Source organism: Bos javanicus, chromosome 23 (assembly GCF_032452875.1).
Source record: "Bos javanicus breed banteng chromosome 23, ARS-OSU_banteng_1.0, whole genome shotgun sequence".
Classification (NCBI taxonomy): Eukaryota; Metazoa; Chordata; class Mammalia; order Artiodactyla; family Bovidae; genus Bos; species Bos javanicus.
This window is the reverse complement of record NC_083890.1, coordinates 43,338,108-43,355,878: the sequence shown is the minus strand read 5'-3', so window position 1 is coordinate 43,355,878 and position 17,771 is coordinate 43,338,108. Positions and strand designations below refer to the sequence as shown.

General features: G+C 38.2%; 1 protein-coding gene across 1 annotated transcript in view; it reads right to left on the bottom strand.

Moving 5' to 3' along the window:
* The window catches only part of RANBP9 (RAN binding protein 9), a 72,826-nt gene that overhangs the window by 29,189 nt on the left and 25,866 nt on the right, over positions 1 to 17,771 (bottom strand). Inside the window, exons 3-4 of the mRNA XM_061398827.1 lie at positions 3,772 to 3,824; positions 2,690 to 2,857 (exon numbers count right to left, since the gene is read on the bottom strand). Coding sequence (XP_061254811.1) covers positions 2,690 to 2,857; positions 3,772 to 3,824 — 221 coding nt within the window. The remainder of the gene's footprint in view (positions 1 to 2,689; positions 2,858 to 3,771; positions 3,825 to 17,771) is intronic.

Below are 17,771 nucleotides of genomic sequence, written 5' to 3'. Positions count from 1 at the left end.
TTTTGAACACTGTCAAATATATTAAACACAACCTATACATATTCAGACCACAAAAATGGCACTTTAACAAGCTGAACAATTATTTAAGTTTTACACAGAAAACAATTTTTTCCCAATTTCCTAATCTGATTATCAAGAGACTTTTAGAAAAGTAACTGTCTACTGAAGAATTATAACAAAATGTAAAAATTCAAATGAATTAACTTGCATACTGAAATGTTTCTCCTTTAATTATTTCCTCAAAACCCCCTTCATTTCTCTTTATACAGTAAGTAAATATACATTTTGAAAACCTCCATGAGACAGAAACTAAGGATGTACCAAGCTTTGGGGCACAAATTATCCATTTTGCGAAATACAAGGGAAAAGTAGCTGAGTAATATTTTATCTTCTAGATGCTAGAATCTGGTCCAGAGAGAAACACATTACTCTGTAAGGGGTCAGCTCTCTGGGCTTGTTTCAACTACTTAATTCTGCTACAGTAGCAGGACAGCAGCCACATACAGAAAGCAAATGAACCAGGGGTAGGGGTGGTGGTGACTGGGTTTCAGTGACACTTTACTTAGAAAGCAGACACGAGACTGATCTGGCCCGTGGGCCATCATAGCTTGCTGACCTCTGCTCCAGAGGAATAATTCTTGCTCACTGCATCCCCAGCACCTGGGCCAGAGTCTGGCAAACGACAATGAACACCACTTACTGAGCACTCACTAAGTGTATGGCAATCACTTAGCTTCACGTGCATCACTTCAGTCCGCCCCAGCAACCTCAACAGGCACATGTTACAGCGATCTGGTTTTATGATCTGAGGCACACAGATGTGTAAGTAGCTCGCCTAAGGTCACAAGCCCAAGCCAGGAGAAAAACCCAGACAACTGAACTCCCATACTGACCACTGCTATCCTGACCCTCCATGTGCTTGACAAATACATATTAGGTTTATGAATGAATAATGCCAACTGTTTCAAACTGACAATTTTAGAACATGCTTCCATCAAGTACCCTTGTTCTTAAACAGCATCCCATGTGCTGCAGTTCATGGGGTCACAAAGAGTCGGACACAACTTAGGGACTGAACAACAACAACATATTTTAAAAACAACTTCCTTACGCAAGAGAAAAATCTCAATGTAAATGCTTGTGAAAATCTAATAGGAAAAAAAATAATATCACATCACCTATGATCTTCTCAAGTCCCAAAATAAAATTTCTTCTCTGAAATAAAGTTTTTGCAAACTATAAAAAAATTCATTTTGGTTTTAAAAATGTCATCTTTGCATTACTGAACCAAAGGTCCTACCTGAAGGCAGACTTCTGGTTTAAGATCTTAAATACCTTAAGCAGCCAAGCCAATGAAGACTATCCCAGTTAACTGCTTTGACAAGTCAGACAGAGCCTGAAGAGCAACAACAAACTAGAAGGGCTGTGTCCTTCTGGAAACCAGTCTGCCAATAACAATCAGATCACAAATACACACACCATACATGGCATCCTTTATCAACAGTCTTGTACTGAAAAGAATGTTAAGAGTCTCTGTGGACTTGTGAGAGCTTTTAAGTTAGCCAGCACAGAACTTCAGAATCAACAGTAATAATCAGAAGGAAAAGTTTTAAGCCAAATGTAACTAACTATGACTAAGACAGTAACATTATATAAGGAGTATGTCGAGACACTAAAAAACCCAAATAACTATTACCAACATAGCCCAAAATTTAGAATTCTCTACTATTAAATTACAGAATAGTTTTTGTACTATATTAAAGAATATTTATTATATGTCTAAGCATACTATCTGCAGTTTAATTTTTAAATACTGTTTATAAGCAAACTGAATCTTCTGCCTTTGGGGATTAGTTGATGCCTTCTTTCACTTTATCTCATCAGAAATAACCTGCTATAAATCAAGAATGTTCTAAACAGTTAAAAATATGAAACTTTTTTTAAAGCATCAACCTTGCTATCCTTTATACTTACTTTAATACAAAACAAAGACAAAAAAAATCTAAGAAAAGGGAGCATAAAAGTATTAAATCTGAAGTAGTACAGATATTCAACCAAAACCCCTACTTTCCTGTTAGTCTTACAGCGGAGTGATTTTCTCATGTTTTCACTAATCTATCTATTTGCCAGCTGTCTTTTAGAAGTTTTGTTATCATTTGCTCATTTTAGTTCTGCTCCCTTTTGCAGAACTAGCTTGTAGTTACAATCTTTGTTAATTTTTTGTTAGCAGGCCTGATTTTTCAGTATGTCAATGCCCTTCATTTCGCTGGGAGCATAAGCTTTTCCATGCTCTGTCATTACCCTCATATTATACTAAAAACTGACGGCTTTTTTCTCGGCACCCGGTATCTAGAAAACTGGATCATACTGTGAAGGGCTTTATTCAAAGCAGAGCAGAAAGCATGCAGCATTTCCACTATTAGAATAAATATCTGAGCATGCAGTTATTTCTAGTTAGTCCCACAGGTGTGATATCATGTGGCCTTTAACGTAAAAAATTAAGATTTTTAATTGAATATGTGCCCATTACATAATACTTCAGATTTAAATTTTCACCATTTTCTCAGCTTCTACCTAGAAAGAACAAAGAAATAATCTCCAGAGGCATCTACTCATAAAGGAGAATTACATAATAACCATTACTACCATGCTGTAAGTACATAAGCACCCCATCTGGTTACTTTAGTACCTAAACTGTGTCCATTCTTGGTGTAGAAGCAGGTGTTGTTGATAAGGTTGACACAACAGCCAATGACATCACCAGTTGTAAAAGTTGGTCCATAAGGTTGTCCCGTTCCAGAAGAACAAAATGAATGTCCATCATCACCATGGTAACCATACGAATGTTTATCCCAGCCTAAAAGAGAAAGTTTCAGTATATTTACAGTGAAAAGTAAGGTTGCCCCATACTAGAACTATTCAGCAAATTTATAACAAGACAAGCAAGAACAGTACAATCTCTGTAAATTTCCCCTTTCCAAAGGTAAAATTTCCAACAGTACATTTAAATTCTCAACAATCACAGTACATAAATTCTGTATTAAAACACTGCTTACAACATTAACAAAAGTAAATCTGCCACACAGAACGCTAAACTATGTCTCAGAGAGGACTCTTAACAGAAAAAGCAAACAAACAGCAAGACGCAGTCTCATGCATATTTCCTTTGCTAACAGACCAAAGGAATTTTGCTTTGATTTGGTTTAAACACACACAGAGTTTATAATAACACACAAGATTTTTCTCTCAATTTTCAAGCAGTTTCCTCTAAAGTTAATTTTTAACATTAGTAAGCAGAACATCAGAAAATATAATCGAAGAATCACTTTGGTACAATTAATGGTTTTAGGAAAACAGTCTACCACTGTGTTTCACACCTTCCTTCCTTTGCTTTTTTTCTCCTTCGTTTACTTTTAACATCAGCCTAGATACCCAGAGTATTAAACAACTGAAAATGGGGAATTCCTAGAAGTCAGGAATGTGTTGGGTAGGAGACAGAACCAACCAATTAAAACATCTAAAGTAGCTGGTATCATTATGTACTAGAAGTTCAAAATACCAACACACAAAACAAAAACAAGCAAAACAAAACGAGGCATGGCATATTTTGCAAAATAGCATAAAATTTATTAAAACCATTTAGCTTCAACTCTGAACTCATACAGCGATTAAAAATATAGAAGATTGATGTACTTAATATCTCGAGTTATTACTTGCCATTTTAGCCAGAGTTAGCCATAAGACCGCACTCTAATTCAATTACAAGTGTACCTGGTAGTCTGTTCATGTTCACGCCTTGAGCAGAAAGACCGATTCCCATGTAACTGTTTAAAAAAAAGATAGAAAGAAAAGCTGATTATAGTTATATATATGTATAAATTACCAAACACTCCCAAACATTATCAGAATTAAGCCCAAGATGAACTGCACAGGGTAGCTACAAAAAAATTCTTAGAATTCATGAAAAAGCAAAAAGGGCAATATTAAGCAACAACAAAACCCAGACTGACAGTACATTCCTATAGCATCATTCATAAACATACCCAAAGAATTACTTATGTATTCTTACAATTACAAAAATCTTTCCAACTTATCTACACATACATATTTGGAATTAAGAATTCTAACAAAAAGTACAGCGGGGCATGTGGCTTTTAAAAGGACACAGTAAAAATCTAGTTCCTCCCCTCCCTCAACAAAGACATGGAGACAAATTTGAAAAAGTATCCAATTCAGATAAGAGCATCTGCAATACCTAAATATCCTAAAAAGTATGTGCTACAGGGTAACTATGTATTGGTTTTCCGAAAGTATTCAGGCAAACTGACCATATGGACTTAAACATGAAAGCCTTAATTATTAATGTATAAAACACGAGAACAAAATTATCTCTACAAAAGAAATACTAGAGCAAAAGGTAATCATTAAGGTATGCAATTCATTTAAAAAACTTTAAAAAGCAAACTGAGTCCATTAGTTAACAATTAGTTAAATTGCTAATTGTGCAAGATTTAAAATGGTATTTGATGAATTCAGCTACCACTCCTAATAAAAATTCAAATAAAAATAAAAGGGAAGTACCTAAATAAGACACACTTTTTGCCAAATCTAAGGGAGGCCTGGCGTGCTGCGATTCATGGGGTCACAAAGAGTCAGACACGACTGAGCGATTGAACTGAACTGAACTGAACGCAACAAGCAAGGTATTCAACAGTGAAACACTTAAGTCATTTCCAATAAAATCAGGCATAGAGATGCCTACAACTTTTAAACATTGTCTTAGAGGTTTTAGTTTAATAAGAGAACTAGATAAGTATAAATATTACAAGATATAAAATTATATTAATTGTAGTTGCTCTGATTATATACCTCGGAAACTATGGAATATAAGTTTTTAGAATTAACTAGGTATTTTGGGAAAATTTAAGATCCCCCTGGAGAAGGTAATAGACACCCACTCCAGTATTCTTGCCTGGAGAATTTCATGGATAGAGGAGCTTGACAGGCTACAGTCCATGAGGTCGCAAAGAGCTAGACACAACTGAGCATCTAATACACTTTTGGAAAATGACTGAATGTAAGAGAAATATTTTAATTTCTTTCCTAGTAATAATCAGCTAGAGAAAGGAAGGAGAATCTATAGATACCAATCATAATAACCACAGACACTATAAAACAGGGGTATCATTAAGGATGGAGGCTTCCCAGGTGATGCTGGTGGTAAAGAACCTGCCTGCCAAAGCAGGAGACTTAAGTGACACGGGCTCGATCCCTGGGTCGGGAATATTCCCTGGAGAAGGAAATGGCAACCCACTCTAGAATTCTTGCCTGGAGAATCCAATGGACAAAGGAGCCTGGCGGGCTACATCCATAAGGTTGCAAAGAGTCGGACACAACTGAAGGGACTTAGCATGCACGTATGAATAAAGAGCTCAAGTAAAGCTCAAAAGTGCTATCTTAAAAGTGATAATAAACGAGTATTTGAGTATCTGGATAACGTAACAGCGTAAGAATAGCAATCTTTCTAAAATCAATATATATGTGTACTGAGGTTCAAGATAAGACTCCAAATGAGTCTATCTTTTTAAAACTAGACAAGGTGATTTTAAAGTTCTTATGTAAAAATAGAAAATTGTGATCAAGACAAAGTTAAATAAAAGATAACTTAGTGTCTGTCCTACTAGATATTACCATTCACAGATAATGGAATTCACAAGTGCAGTATGACCAACAAGAGTTGTGTGTCCAGGGACACAACAATGACAAAACAAGAAGAAACGTGTTGGATGTCTAGTCGAGACTCGATAAGTTGGTGTTCTGATTCAGCCCCTCTGTTGAAAATACAGCATATAATGTAATTATTTATGTTTAAAGAAAGTAGTGAGTTACAAGAGAGCCTCCAAGAAGCAGCACAAAGTAAGCAGGGGCAGCTCTGGGCCTGCGGACACCCATGAACGGGGAGGAGTTCCTCCTGAGGCACCGAGGCTAACAGGGCTCCACAGTGGATCATCAGCCCTGCTCACTGCTTAGAGCCCACAGGGAAGAGGCTCCCCTCCTGAAGGGAAGAAAACACAGATACCACCCGCGGCCTTGGCTAAAGCTCATCTGACACTGTGGCCTAGTTAAGGGGGAGGGAGAAGGAGCAGCTAAGAGCTGGACAAAGTTACTGACTCCATCTGTGACTCACCCTGCAACACTCACCCTGAATAAAGAACCTGGAAACCCTAATGCAGACCAGGCTTTCGACTGAGGGCCCAGGAGTTAGAAAGCAACTATAAACTGTAATAAAGAGAAAAGTATAGAACTAGATAAACAAAGTGAAGAAAAATGTTTACCTTCCTAATTAAAATAATGCCACAAAAACAAAATTCTAAAATACACCAAAAATGTACCATGTTTGACTGTGTCCGAATCTTTGAGACCCCATGATCTGTAGCCCGCCAGGCTCCTCTGTCCATGGGAATTCTCCAGGCAAGCATACTGGAGTGGGTTGCCATGCCCTCCTCCAGGGTATCTTTCCAACCCAGGAATTGAACCCCGGTCTCCCACAAAGCAGGCAGATTCTTTTTTTAGAAAATTTATTTAATTGGAGGCTAATTACTTTACAATACTGTAGTGATTTTTGCCATACATTCACATCAATCAGCCATGGGTTCCCCATCCTGAACCCCCCTCCCACCTCCCTCCCCATCTCATCCCTCAGAGTCATCCCAGTGCACCGGCCCTGAATACCCTGTTCCATGCATCAAACCTGGACTGGCGATCTGTTTCATATATGCTAATATACATGTTTCAATGCTATTCTCGCAAATCATCCCACCCTCTCCTTCTCCCACAGAGTCCAAAAGTCTGTTCTTTACATCTGTGTCTCTTTTGCTGTCCTGCATATAGGGTCATCATTACCATCTTTCTAATATATGTGTTAATATACTGTATTGGTGTTTCTCTTTCTGGCTTACTTCACTCTGTATAATAGGCTCCGGTTTCATCCACCTCATTAGAACTGATTCAAATGTATTCTTTTTAATGGCTGAGTAATACTCCATTGTGTATATGTACCACTGCTTTCTTATCCATTCGTCTGCCGATGGACATCTAGGCTGGTTGCTTCCGTGTCCTGGCTATTATAAACAGTGCTGTGATGAACACTGGGGTACACGTGTCTCTTTCAATTCTGGTTTCCTCGGTGTATATGCCCAGCAGTGGGATTGCTGGGTCGTATGGCAGTTCTATTTCCAGTTTTTTAAGGTGTCTCCACACTGTTCTCCATAGTGGCTGTACTAGTTTTCATTCCCAGCAACAGTGTAAGAGGGTTCCCTTTTCTCCCGCACCTTCTCCAGCATTTACTGTTTGTAGACTTTTTGATAGTAACCATTCTGACTGGCATGAGATGGTACCTCATTGTGGTTTTGATTTGCATTTCTCTGATAATGAGTGATGTTGAGCATCTTTTCATGTGTTTGTTAGCCATCTGTATGTCTTCTTTGGAGAAATGTCTGTTTAGTTCTTTGGCCCATTTTTTGATTGGGTCATTTATTTTTCTGGAATTGAGCAGCATGAGCTGCCTGTATATTTTTGAGATTAATTCTTTGTCAGTTGCTTCGTTTGCTATTATCTTCTCCCATTCTGAAGGCTGTCTTTCCACCTTGCTGATAGTTTCCTTCATTGTGCAAAAGCTTTTGTTTATTTTTGCTTTCATTTCTATTACTTTAGGAGGAGGGTCCTGCTGTGATGTATGTCAGAGAGTGTTCTGCCTATGTTTTCCTCTAGGAGTTTCATAGTTTCTGGTCTTACATTTAGATCTTTAATCCATTTTGAGTTTATTTTTGTGTATGGTGTTAGAAAGTGTTCTAGATTCATTCTTTTACAAGTGGTTGACCAGTTTTCCCAGCACCACTTGTTAAAGAGACTGTCTTTTCTCCATTGTATATTCTTGTGCAGGCAGATTCTTTACTGTCTGAGCCACCTGGGAAGCCCAAGAACACTGGAGTGGGTAGCCTATCCCTTCTCCAGGGGAACTTTCCAACCCAGGAATCGAACAGAGTCCCCTGCACTACCAGCAGGTTCTTAACCCGCTGAGCTACACAGGAAGCCCCCCAAAAAGGTACATAAGACCAACGAAATACACAACTGGAATGTGAATTCATTCTAGAAGACATCAATGGAGAGTACGATTAAAAAAAAAAAGCATTTAAAAAATACATACATTTAGGATTATGTTAAAGAAAAAAAAATGGAATCACCATTATTAAAAAGTACAGTGGAACACCAGTATTTACTGAGATAGTTTAGCTAGTGATTTCCCACAACTAAAAAATATTTTGGTTAAGTTGAAAGTGCACATCACACACTGAGAAAGGTAAAAATAGATCCACACACACACACTATAGACTATCGATACAAACAAAATCCTAAAAGCTTCCAAGAGAGAGGCAGATCATGTCAGAAGGAATGACAATGAAAACGAAAGCTGACTGCTCTCCAGCAGCGGCTGGTGACAGTAAACAACGGCACAAAGCACCTAGAGTAAAGAACTATCAACCCAGCACCTAATCCCAGGTAAAGCCTCATCCAAGAATGACGGCAAAACAAGGCATTCTATGGCATAAAAAGTTAAAATTCTACTATCCACAAATGCTCACGAAAGAACTATTTGAGAACAGACTTCAGTAGGAAGTCCAGTGAAACCAGAAGGAAATGTGTGCGACAAAGAAATGACAATTAGCAAAGAAAATTATGAAATGTCATTAAACTTACTGAAAAAATATTGTTAATTTTAAAAATTATAATCCAGTTACAACATGCAATTCAAAATTACCTGACATATAAAGACACAGTAAAACATGACCCCTAGTCAAGAGTAAAGAGAACTTACTGGCCAAGTTACTCATTTTAACATTCTGTTGATAATAATGAAACCTACCTCATTGGCTTTCACACGCAAGGAACAACTCAGAGGTGTGCCAAATTTATAACAAGGACTGTGTTACTGTGACTATTAGCATTTTATTCTCCGTGCAGAGTGGAGGACTGGCACAGAGGAGGTGCTCAACACACATTTTCGAATGAATGAATAAATGAATGGTTAATTTGACTAAAAAATATTGCATACACTAATGGTATGACATTTTTAGAGTTCAGCATAGCTTATTGCTAAAAGCTAAATATAGACATAAATATATTCATCTAATAAAAACATCCTATTGAAGAAAAAGGGGAAGAAATAAATCTGACTTTATCTGTAAATAACACTACTTTAACAAAAGATAAACACAAAATAATCAGTAAAGTTAATAAGTGAATTTAAATACAGGTGCACGATACAGAATTACTATATAAAAATATCTACTCTATTTGTATATACTGGCAGCAAACACTAAAAAGATAAAATTTTAAAACAATTACATCTACAAAAGGACCAGAAAGCATAAAACATTTAAGAACTGAACAAAAGACATGTAGAATTTCTCAGCTGAAAATTACCAAACAATGATGGGGAAATTAAAGAAGATGTAAATAAATGGAGAGATACATCACATTTATGGACTAGAAGACTCAATATTATTAAGGCTACAATTCTCTCCAAATTGATCTCTAGAGTCAATGCAATCCAATTATACTCATGCTAGGAGGTTTCTATAAAACCGACAGGCTTATTCTAACGTTTGAAATAAACAGGATCTAAAATATGCAAAAGAAAGTACGAAAGAGAATTCAGACGGAGGACTTACATCATTTGACCTCAAGATTCACCTAGCATAAACCTGAGTAATCAGGACAGTGTGCTACTGGCATTAAGAATCAACAAACAAACCAACGCAATGGATTCAGAAAGAGACCCAAAAGAGTCCCACACTTAGACAATCACTTAACATTTTTACAGGAGTGCCAAACAGTCCCAAAGAGTGAGGAAGGTCTTTCTATCAACAGTGACAGAACTGGTATCCATTTGGAAAAGTCAACATTGATCTCTACCTCACACGATACATAAAACTCAACTGAAAATGAATCACAGTCCTAAACACAAAGATTAAATGTATAAAGCTTCTAAAAGAAAATGTGTAAAAGTATCTTACTTACACAGGGATAAAGCAAATACCTATTAGGACACAGAAAGCAAGAAGCACAAAATAACAAACTTGTAAGTCAGACATCAGCAAAATTAAACTCGCCCCAAAGACATAAGACAATCTAATTTTTATAAACGAACAAAAGATTTCAATAGACACTTCACAAAATATCACAGAAAACTGCAAATAAACACGAAGCACGTGGAAGCGCTGCACTGCAGTGACTACTGGTCACCACAGAAGGGAAATTAAACCCCACGGGGCACCAGCACACAGCCAGCAGGGTGGTGACAGTTTCAGACCGGCCACACCAGCACTGCCAAGAACTTGGCACAAGGATAACTTTCACACACTGCTGGTGGGAACGTACAATGGGGCAACTCCTTGGGAACACGGCTGGCAGTTTCTCGTACGTCTGAGTGGATGCTCACCCCCAGACCCTGCAGCTCCGCTCAGAAGAGAAACGAAGGCAACACGTGCACCTAGACACTTGTCTAACCATGCTCCTGAGAACTTTTTTCACAAAAGAGGAAAAACTCAAACAGCCCACGTATCTATCAACAAGTGAACGGATTCACAAACTGGCATGTTCTACTCAGAAATAAAATGGAAAATGAAGTACTGATACACACAACACGGATGACCTAAAAAATGCAATCCTGAATCAAAGAAATCAACAAAAGGGTCTACGCTCTGTGACGCCTTTTGCAGACACACCTCATTTTATTCAGCTTCACAGATACAGCTGTAAAACAACCAAATGAAGGTCTGTGGCAACCCTGCGTCCACAAGGTCCGTCAGCACCGACTTTGGAGCAGCATCCGCTCACTTTGCGTCTCTATCACGTTTTGGGAATTCTTGTAATATTTCAACCATTTCCATTATTATTAGCATTTTTAGCAATTAAGTACTTTTAAATTAAGGGATATACTTTTTTTTTTGACATTATGTATTGCACAATGAACAGATGATAGTTTAATGTTAACATAACTCATTTGTACTGGGAAACCAAAAAATTCATGGGACTTGCTTTACTGTGATATTTGCTTCACTGTGGTGGTCTGAAACTGAACCTGCCATTTCTCCAAAGTCTGCCTGTATATGAAGCTCTGGAACTGGCAAAAGGAAAGCAATGGCACTTCTGAGACAGTGAGGACACGGCCTAACTGGGAAAGAGGAGGAGGAAACACTTCTACTCATCAAATGGTACACTGCAGACTTCACAGTACGTAACTTTTATGATAATTTTTAAAAGAGCAGTAAGCAAGTATCAAACTCTAGTTAACGCTACGCATGCCATAATCATTAGGACGTAAGTCTGCTTACTTCGAAATGCATTAAAAAATAAGATGGATGGCTGGGTGGACAGAGGAATGGGCAGATATGGGATACAGCAATTACAGTCAGTTCTGCTATTATCATGACATCTGAGTTCCTTAAAATCATTGCAGTATACAACATCATGCAATAAAAACCACAGTGCTTAAGGAGCAAATGGGTTTAAGAGCACAACATTCAAAAACTTCATCCTATCTTTTTTTAAAAAGGTAAAAATCCAATTAAAAACTACCAAAATTCAATAACAATGGTTTTACACATGCTGAATTGTCAATAAATACATAAATACTATAATAAATACGGCACCTTACACTGAGAAAGACCTAAAGGTTACTTAGGGAAGTTGGTGAAATAGAACTGAAGCTTGTGAGTTGCGAAGTGGTGGAAGGAGTTATTGGACAGGGGAGATTTGCAACACCAGATGTGCAGAGCTGTGGCTCACAACCAGGAGTGAACCAGGACAGCTGGCAGCTGTCTGAGGTGTTGCATGACATACAAAAACAAGCTCAAACTCAACAGCAGTGACAGAGTGAGAAGACTCGATGGACAAGAAGCTTACAGTGGTAGTATGTGCAGTAAGCCCCCTACATACGAATCTTCAAACTGCGAACTTTGAGATGCAAACGTGCGTTCACATGTCCAGGCACGTAAGTTAGTTCATGTGTCTGGCGAACACGGTCGTGCTTCTGGGTACAGTATCGTTATGTCAAGGGTGCTCAGAAGCAAGCAGAAAAGCAGCGGTGACGTAGCTGGTACTGCTGAGAAGGAGCGATTGGTTACAATCTGTCAGAAAGCATCTGCGTCACCTGTAAAGGCTGATACCACCCCAACTATAACAACATTTTCAACGTGAGAGGCCTAAATACAACAACCAAAAGAAACTGACGGACTGAGTAAGAGAGTAAGACCCACCAGTGCTGTCTACAAGAAACCTATTTTATAATAAAGACACAGATAGATTAACATGAAGGGATGCAGAGAGGTACACTGTGCTAATACTAACCAAAGGACAGCTGGACTAGTTATACTAGTTTCAAACAAAGCGGATTTCAGAACCAGGAAAATTATCAGGCATAAAGAGAAGCATTATATGGGGTGTCAATTCTTGAAGAAGGCACAACAATTCTTAATGTTGATGCATCTAGTAACAAAATGTCAAAAGATGTGAGGCAAAAACTGATAGAATTACCCAGAAAAACAGTCAAATCCACTATTATAACTGGAGACATCTGTAATTGGCAGACAGCAGGAGGAAAACCAGTAAGGATATAGAGAACACCATCAGTCAACTGGATTTCATTGACATCCACATCTAGAAACATCAGAATACACATTCTTTTCAAGTTCACAAAAAACATTGACCAGGAAAGATCAGATTCACATTTTAAAAACTGAAATAATACAAGGGATACTCTGAAACCAATAGTGAAGTTGAACAAGATATCAAAAGCTGAAAAATCTCCAATTATTTAGTGATGAAGCATCACACTGCTAAAGTCACAAAGAAGATTTCTCAAAAGAAATTTTAAAATATCTTAGACTAAATAAAAATGAAAACATAACTTATCAACATTTGTGGGATGCAGCTTAAAAAAGGTACTTACAGGAAAATCTATAGTACTGAACATTATAATAATCTAAAATCAATAATTTATCCTTCTATCTTAGGAAATCAGTAATTAAGAAAAATAAAAGCCTAGGAAGAGAAGAAATAATAAAAATCAGAGCAGAAATCAATGAAATTGAAAACAGGAAACCTGAGGAAAAAAAAAACCCAAAAGCTGGTTCTTCACACTGTTAGTCATCAGGGAAAAGCAGTCAAAACCAGAGTGAGCTATCACATCACACCTGTCAGAACAGCCCTCATCAAAGACCCCAAATAACAAATACTAGCAAAGACGTGGAGCAAAGGGAACCTTTGTACACTGTTCATGGGAATGTAAATTGGTGTAGTCAATTCAAAATAGTTCTAAAAACAGACTACCATGTGATCCAGCAATTCCACTCCTGAAGACAATGAAAACACTGATTTTAAAAGATACATGCACCCTAGTGTTCACGGCAGCATTATTTCCAACAGCCAAGGTATGGAAGCAACTTAAGTGTCACACAAACAGATGAAGATGTGATCTCACACACACACACACAGCGCTATGCAGCCAAGAATTCTGCCCCTTGAAACAACATGGAGGACTTGCGGAGTAGTAGGCTCAGCGAAATAAGTCAGACAAAGAAAAACAAATACTATATGTTACACTTATATATGGAATCTAAAATATAAAAGGAATAAATATCAGACCAGTCGCTCAGTTGTGTCTGACTTTTTGCGACCCCATGAATCGCAAGCACACCAGGCCTCCCTGTCCATCACCAACTCCCGGAGTTCACTCAGACTCATGTCCATCAAGTCAGTGATGCCATCCAGCCATCTCATCCTCCGTCGTCCCCTTCTCCTCTTGCCCCCAATCCCTCCCAGCATCTGAGTCTTTTCCAATGAGTCAACTCTTTGCATGAGGTGGCCAAAGTACTGGAGTTTCAGCTTTAGCACCATTCCTTCCAAAGAAATCCCAGGACTGATCTCCTTCAGAAAGGACTGGTTGGATCTCCTTGCACTCCAAGGGACTCTCAAGAGTCTTCTCCAACACGACAGTTCAAAAGCATCAATTCTTCGGCGCTCAGCCTTCTTCACAGTCCAACTCTCAAAGCCATACATGACCACAGAAAAACCATAGCCTTGACTAGACGAACCTTTGTTGGCAAAGTAATGTCTCTGCTTTTGAATATGCTGTCTAGGTTGGTCATAACTTTCCTTCCAAGGAGTAAGCGTCTTTTAATTTCATGGCTGCAGTCACCATCTGCAGTGATTTTGGAGCCCAGAAAAATAAAGTCTGACACTGTTTCCACTGTTTCCCCATCTATTTCCCATGAAGTGATGAGACCGGATGCCATGATCTTCGTTTTCTGAATGTTGAGCTTTAAGCCAACTTTTTCACTCTCCACTTTCACTTTCATCAAGAGGCTTTTGAGTTCCTCTTCACTTTCTGCCATAAGGGTGGTGTCATCTGCATATCTGAGGTTATTGATATTTCTCCCAGCAATCTTGATTCCAGCTTGTGTTTCTTCCAGTCCAGCATTTCTCATGACGTACTCTGCATAGAAGTTAAATAAACAGGGTGACAATATACAACCTTGACGTACTCCTTTTCCTATTTGGAACCAGTCTGTTGTTCCATGTCCAGTTCTAACTGTTGCTTCCTGACCTGCATACAGATTTCTCAAGAAGCAGGTCAGGTGGTCTGGTATTTCCATCTCTTTCAGAATTTCCCACAGTTTATTGTGATCCACACAGTCAAAGGCTTTGGCATAGTCAATAAGGCAGAAATAGATGTTTTTCTGGAACTCTCTTGCTCTTTCCATGATCCAGCGGATGTTGGCAATTTGATCTCTGGTTCCTCTGCCTTTTCTAAAACCAGCTTGAACATCAGGAAGTTCACGGTTTACATATTGCTGAAGCCTGGCTTGGAGAATTTTGAGCATTACTTTACTAGCGTGTGAGATGAGTGCAATTGTGTGGTAGTTTGAGCATTCTTTGGCATAAATATTATTGGAATAAATATAACAAAACATAAACAGACTCAGATACAGAAAACAAGATAAAGGTAGAGGATTAAGAGGTATAAACTACTATGTATACACTAAATAAGCCACATGGACATACTGTATAGCAGAGGAAGTATAGCCAATATTTCATAGTAATTTAAATGGAGTATAACCAATAAAAAATACTCAATCACTACGTTGTACATCTGAAACTAATACAATACTGTAAAGCAACTATACTTCAATCAATAAAGAGGAGGACTGGAAAGATTCCCACCCTGCCCCTCAGCAAAGAAACCTCAAGCCTGGTTATCCGAAAAACTCAACAAAAAGATTCTAGGAAAGCGGGAAGGGAAGATCCAAAAGAGGCTAGTAATTAGTTCCATTACTGCTCACCACTGCTCACAACAGAGAATATCTTTAAAGAGGAGACTACAGCTATTACTATAAAGTAATTTTCTAAACGTAAAAATATACTAATGCCCCACCTTTAAAAGAAAAAAAAAAAAAGGCAAACAGACCACATCATAATAAAAAAACCAAAATTCAAATGTGACGAAAATGTTTACAGTTTCCTTTCACTCCTATTTCCACCTAACCACTTCCCCATATCTACAGGCAATTAGTGTCACCAGTGACTTGTGAGATCCGTTCATAGTCTTCTCTGGCATATTTGCTTGTAAGTTCAAAAGGAAATAATAGAAAAAAAACAAGAATCAGTGAAAATGGTTACCTATGGGGGAAGACCAGGGTAAAGGGGCCTTCTGTGAAGGGCCTTCTTGTACAGTTTTAGTTTGTGAACAAACAATGTAAATGTTCAGATGTGTTATTTAAACCAAAATCAAAAAGAAAAAGCAATCCCTATAAATGAAGATAAATGTAAACAAGTGAAACTAATAAATGTCAGTTGGTGTGAAACTGTAAAAAAACCACGTGGTATTCAACATTCTTTTAGTAACAGTATTGGTATGTTCATTCAGAAATGTATAGTTATGTTCTAGGACAAAGCAAATCATGTCAATAGGATTAGAAACAAGATTTTCAGAGTAAGAAAAGAGAGATTCAAGTGTAAAATTGGAGAATTAAAACTGGTTTGGAAACTCTGACCTTGAAGTGCATTTAGGAAAAAAAAAAAAAAAAAGTATTCCTGGATGGACAGATCTGGGATAAAACAAATAGAGCAAAATCCTAACTCTAAAATTAAGGTGGCATGGGGGTGTTCACTGTATTAACTTTTCTTGACACAAGGAAAGCTGCTGAGATTCCGCACCATCTAAATCACAGAGAGGGCAGCCCTAGGATGAGGGACAACTCCTTGCCAGCCTCTGCTTCTATCCCAAACAGTTACTACTCTGTCATCACTTTAAACATCTCAACTGGCCCTCCTGAAAAACCTATCCAAGTGCCAAATCACCCACAGAAAATCAGAAGGTCCAGGACTAACACACCACGTCTCTCTATTCTGGAACATTTACTTTTATGTAAGTGATTTCAGCAGTAGGCAAACAGCAAGCATGCAATATATCTGAAATAAACATAAATGGACTGGTTACAAACTGTTTTCTGATTCTGTATAACTGAAATATGACTAAATAATAACATATTCATTACGACAAAGCTATACTACCTTAACAGGCTTCCCTGGTGGCTCTGTGCTCAAGAATCCGCCTGTTAATGCAGGCGACTTGGGTTTGATCCCTGGGTAGGGAAGATCCCCTGCAGAAGGAAATGGCAACCCACTCCAGTGTTCTTGCCTGGAGAGCTACAGTCATGGAGCCACAAAGAGTCGGACACGATTCAGGGACCAAACACGAACAACAAACACAACCTTAATGCTATACTGAAAGACTGTGGGTGTCTTCAAGACACTATCAAAAGGGGATTTTCTCTCAATTTTTAATTAAACTCATATTAAGTATAGGTAGTGGTATACATGATTCGCATATATCTTAAACCAAATTTTCATTCTTAGACTAATGTTAAAATTTGTTTAAATAGAAGGAAAAAAGGCAGAATATATCCGAATATATCCCCAAATATCAACTGTAGTTTAGTATGAGTGGTAGGACTGAAAATGCTCTTTAAAGTAGTTCTGCTTTTTTCTCCTTCACAGGATTTGTCTGATTTTCTCTTTTGCATAAGAAGACACTAGCGGGGGACCTCCTTGGTGGTCCGCTGGTTAAGACTCCAATAGGCTTCCAACGCAAGGGGAGGAGGTCTGATTCCTGATCAGGGAATTAAGATCCCACATGCTGCATGCAATGACACACACACACACACACACACACACATATATATTCCTTGGAAGAATACATCACCTTACAACTGGAGAAAATGTTCTTTAAAAAAATCCACATGCATTTGCTGGACATAAAATAAGAGATGGAGCAGGCATAGAGTTGACTTGGGATTTCAACAACACTGAAGACAGATAACCAACTCAAGAATAATTTAAGAAACGTGGTGGTTATATATCTCTCGGGCACTTTTCCCACATTCACTAGGCACTTGTTAAATAACACTTTCTTCCTCACCATCAAAAATGCAGCTCCCAAGCATCTTTGGTGGTTTCAAAATGTAGGGAAAGAAGTATCCAAAACCCAAGCTTCCCCTTGTCACATTTTATAAACACCAACAGCTATACTCTGCACGTGCCACAGGGCTGGGATGTGCAGAGGAAAAGCTGTTCTTCCCGCCGCCTGCACCCAGGCCCCTGTTCTGTGCCCGACACTGTTCTGAGCACTGAGGACGCACGAGTGAAAA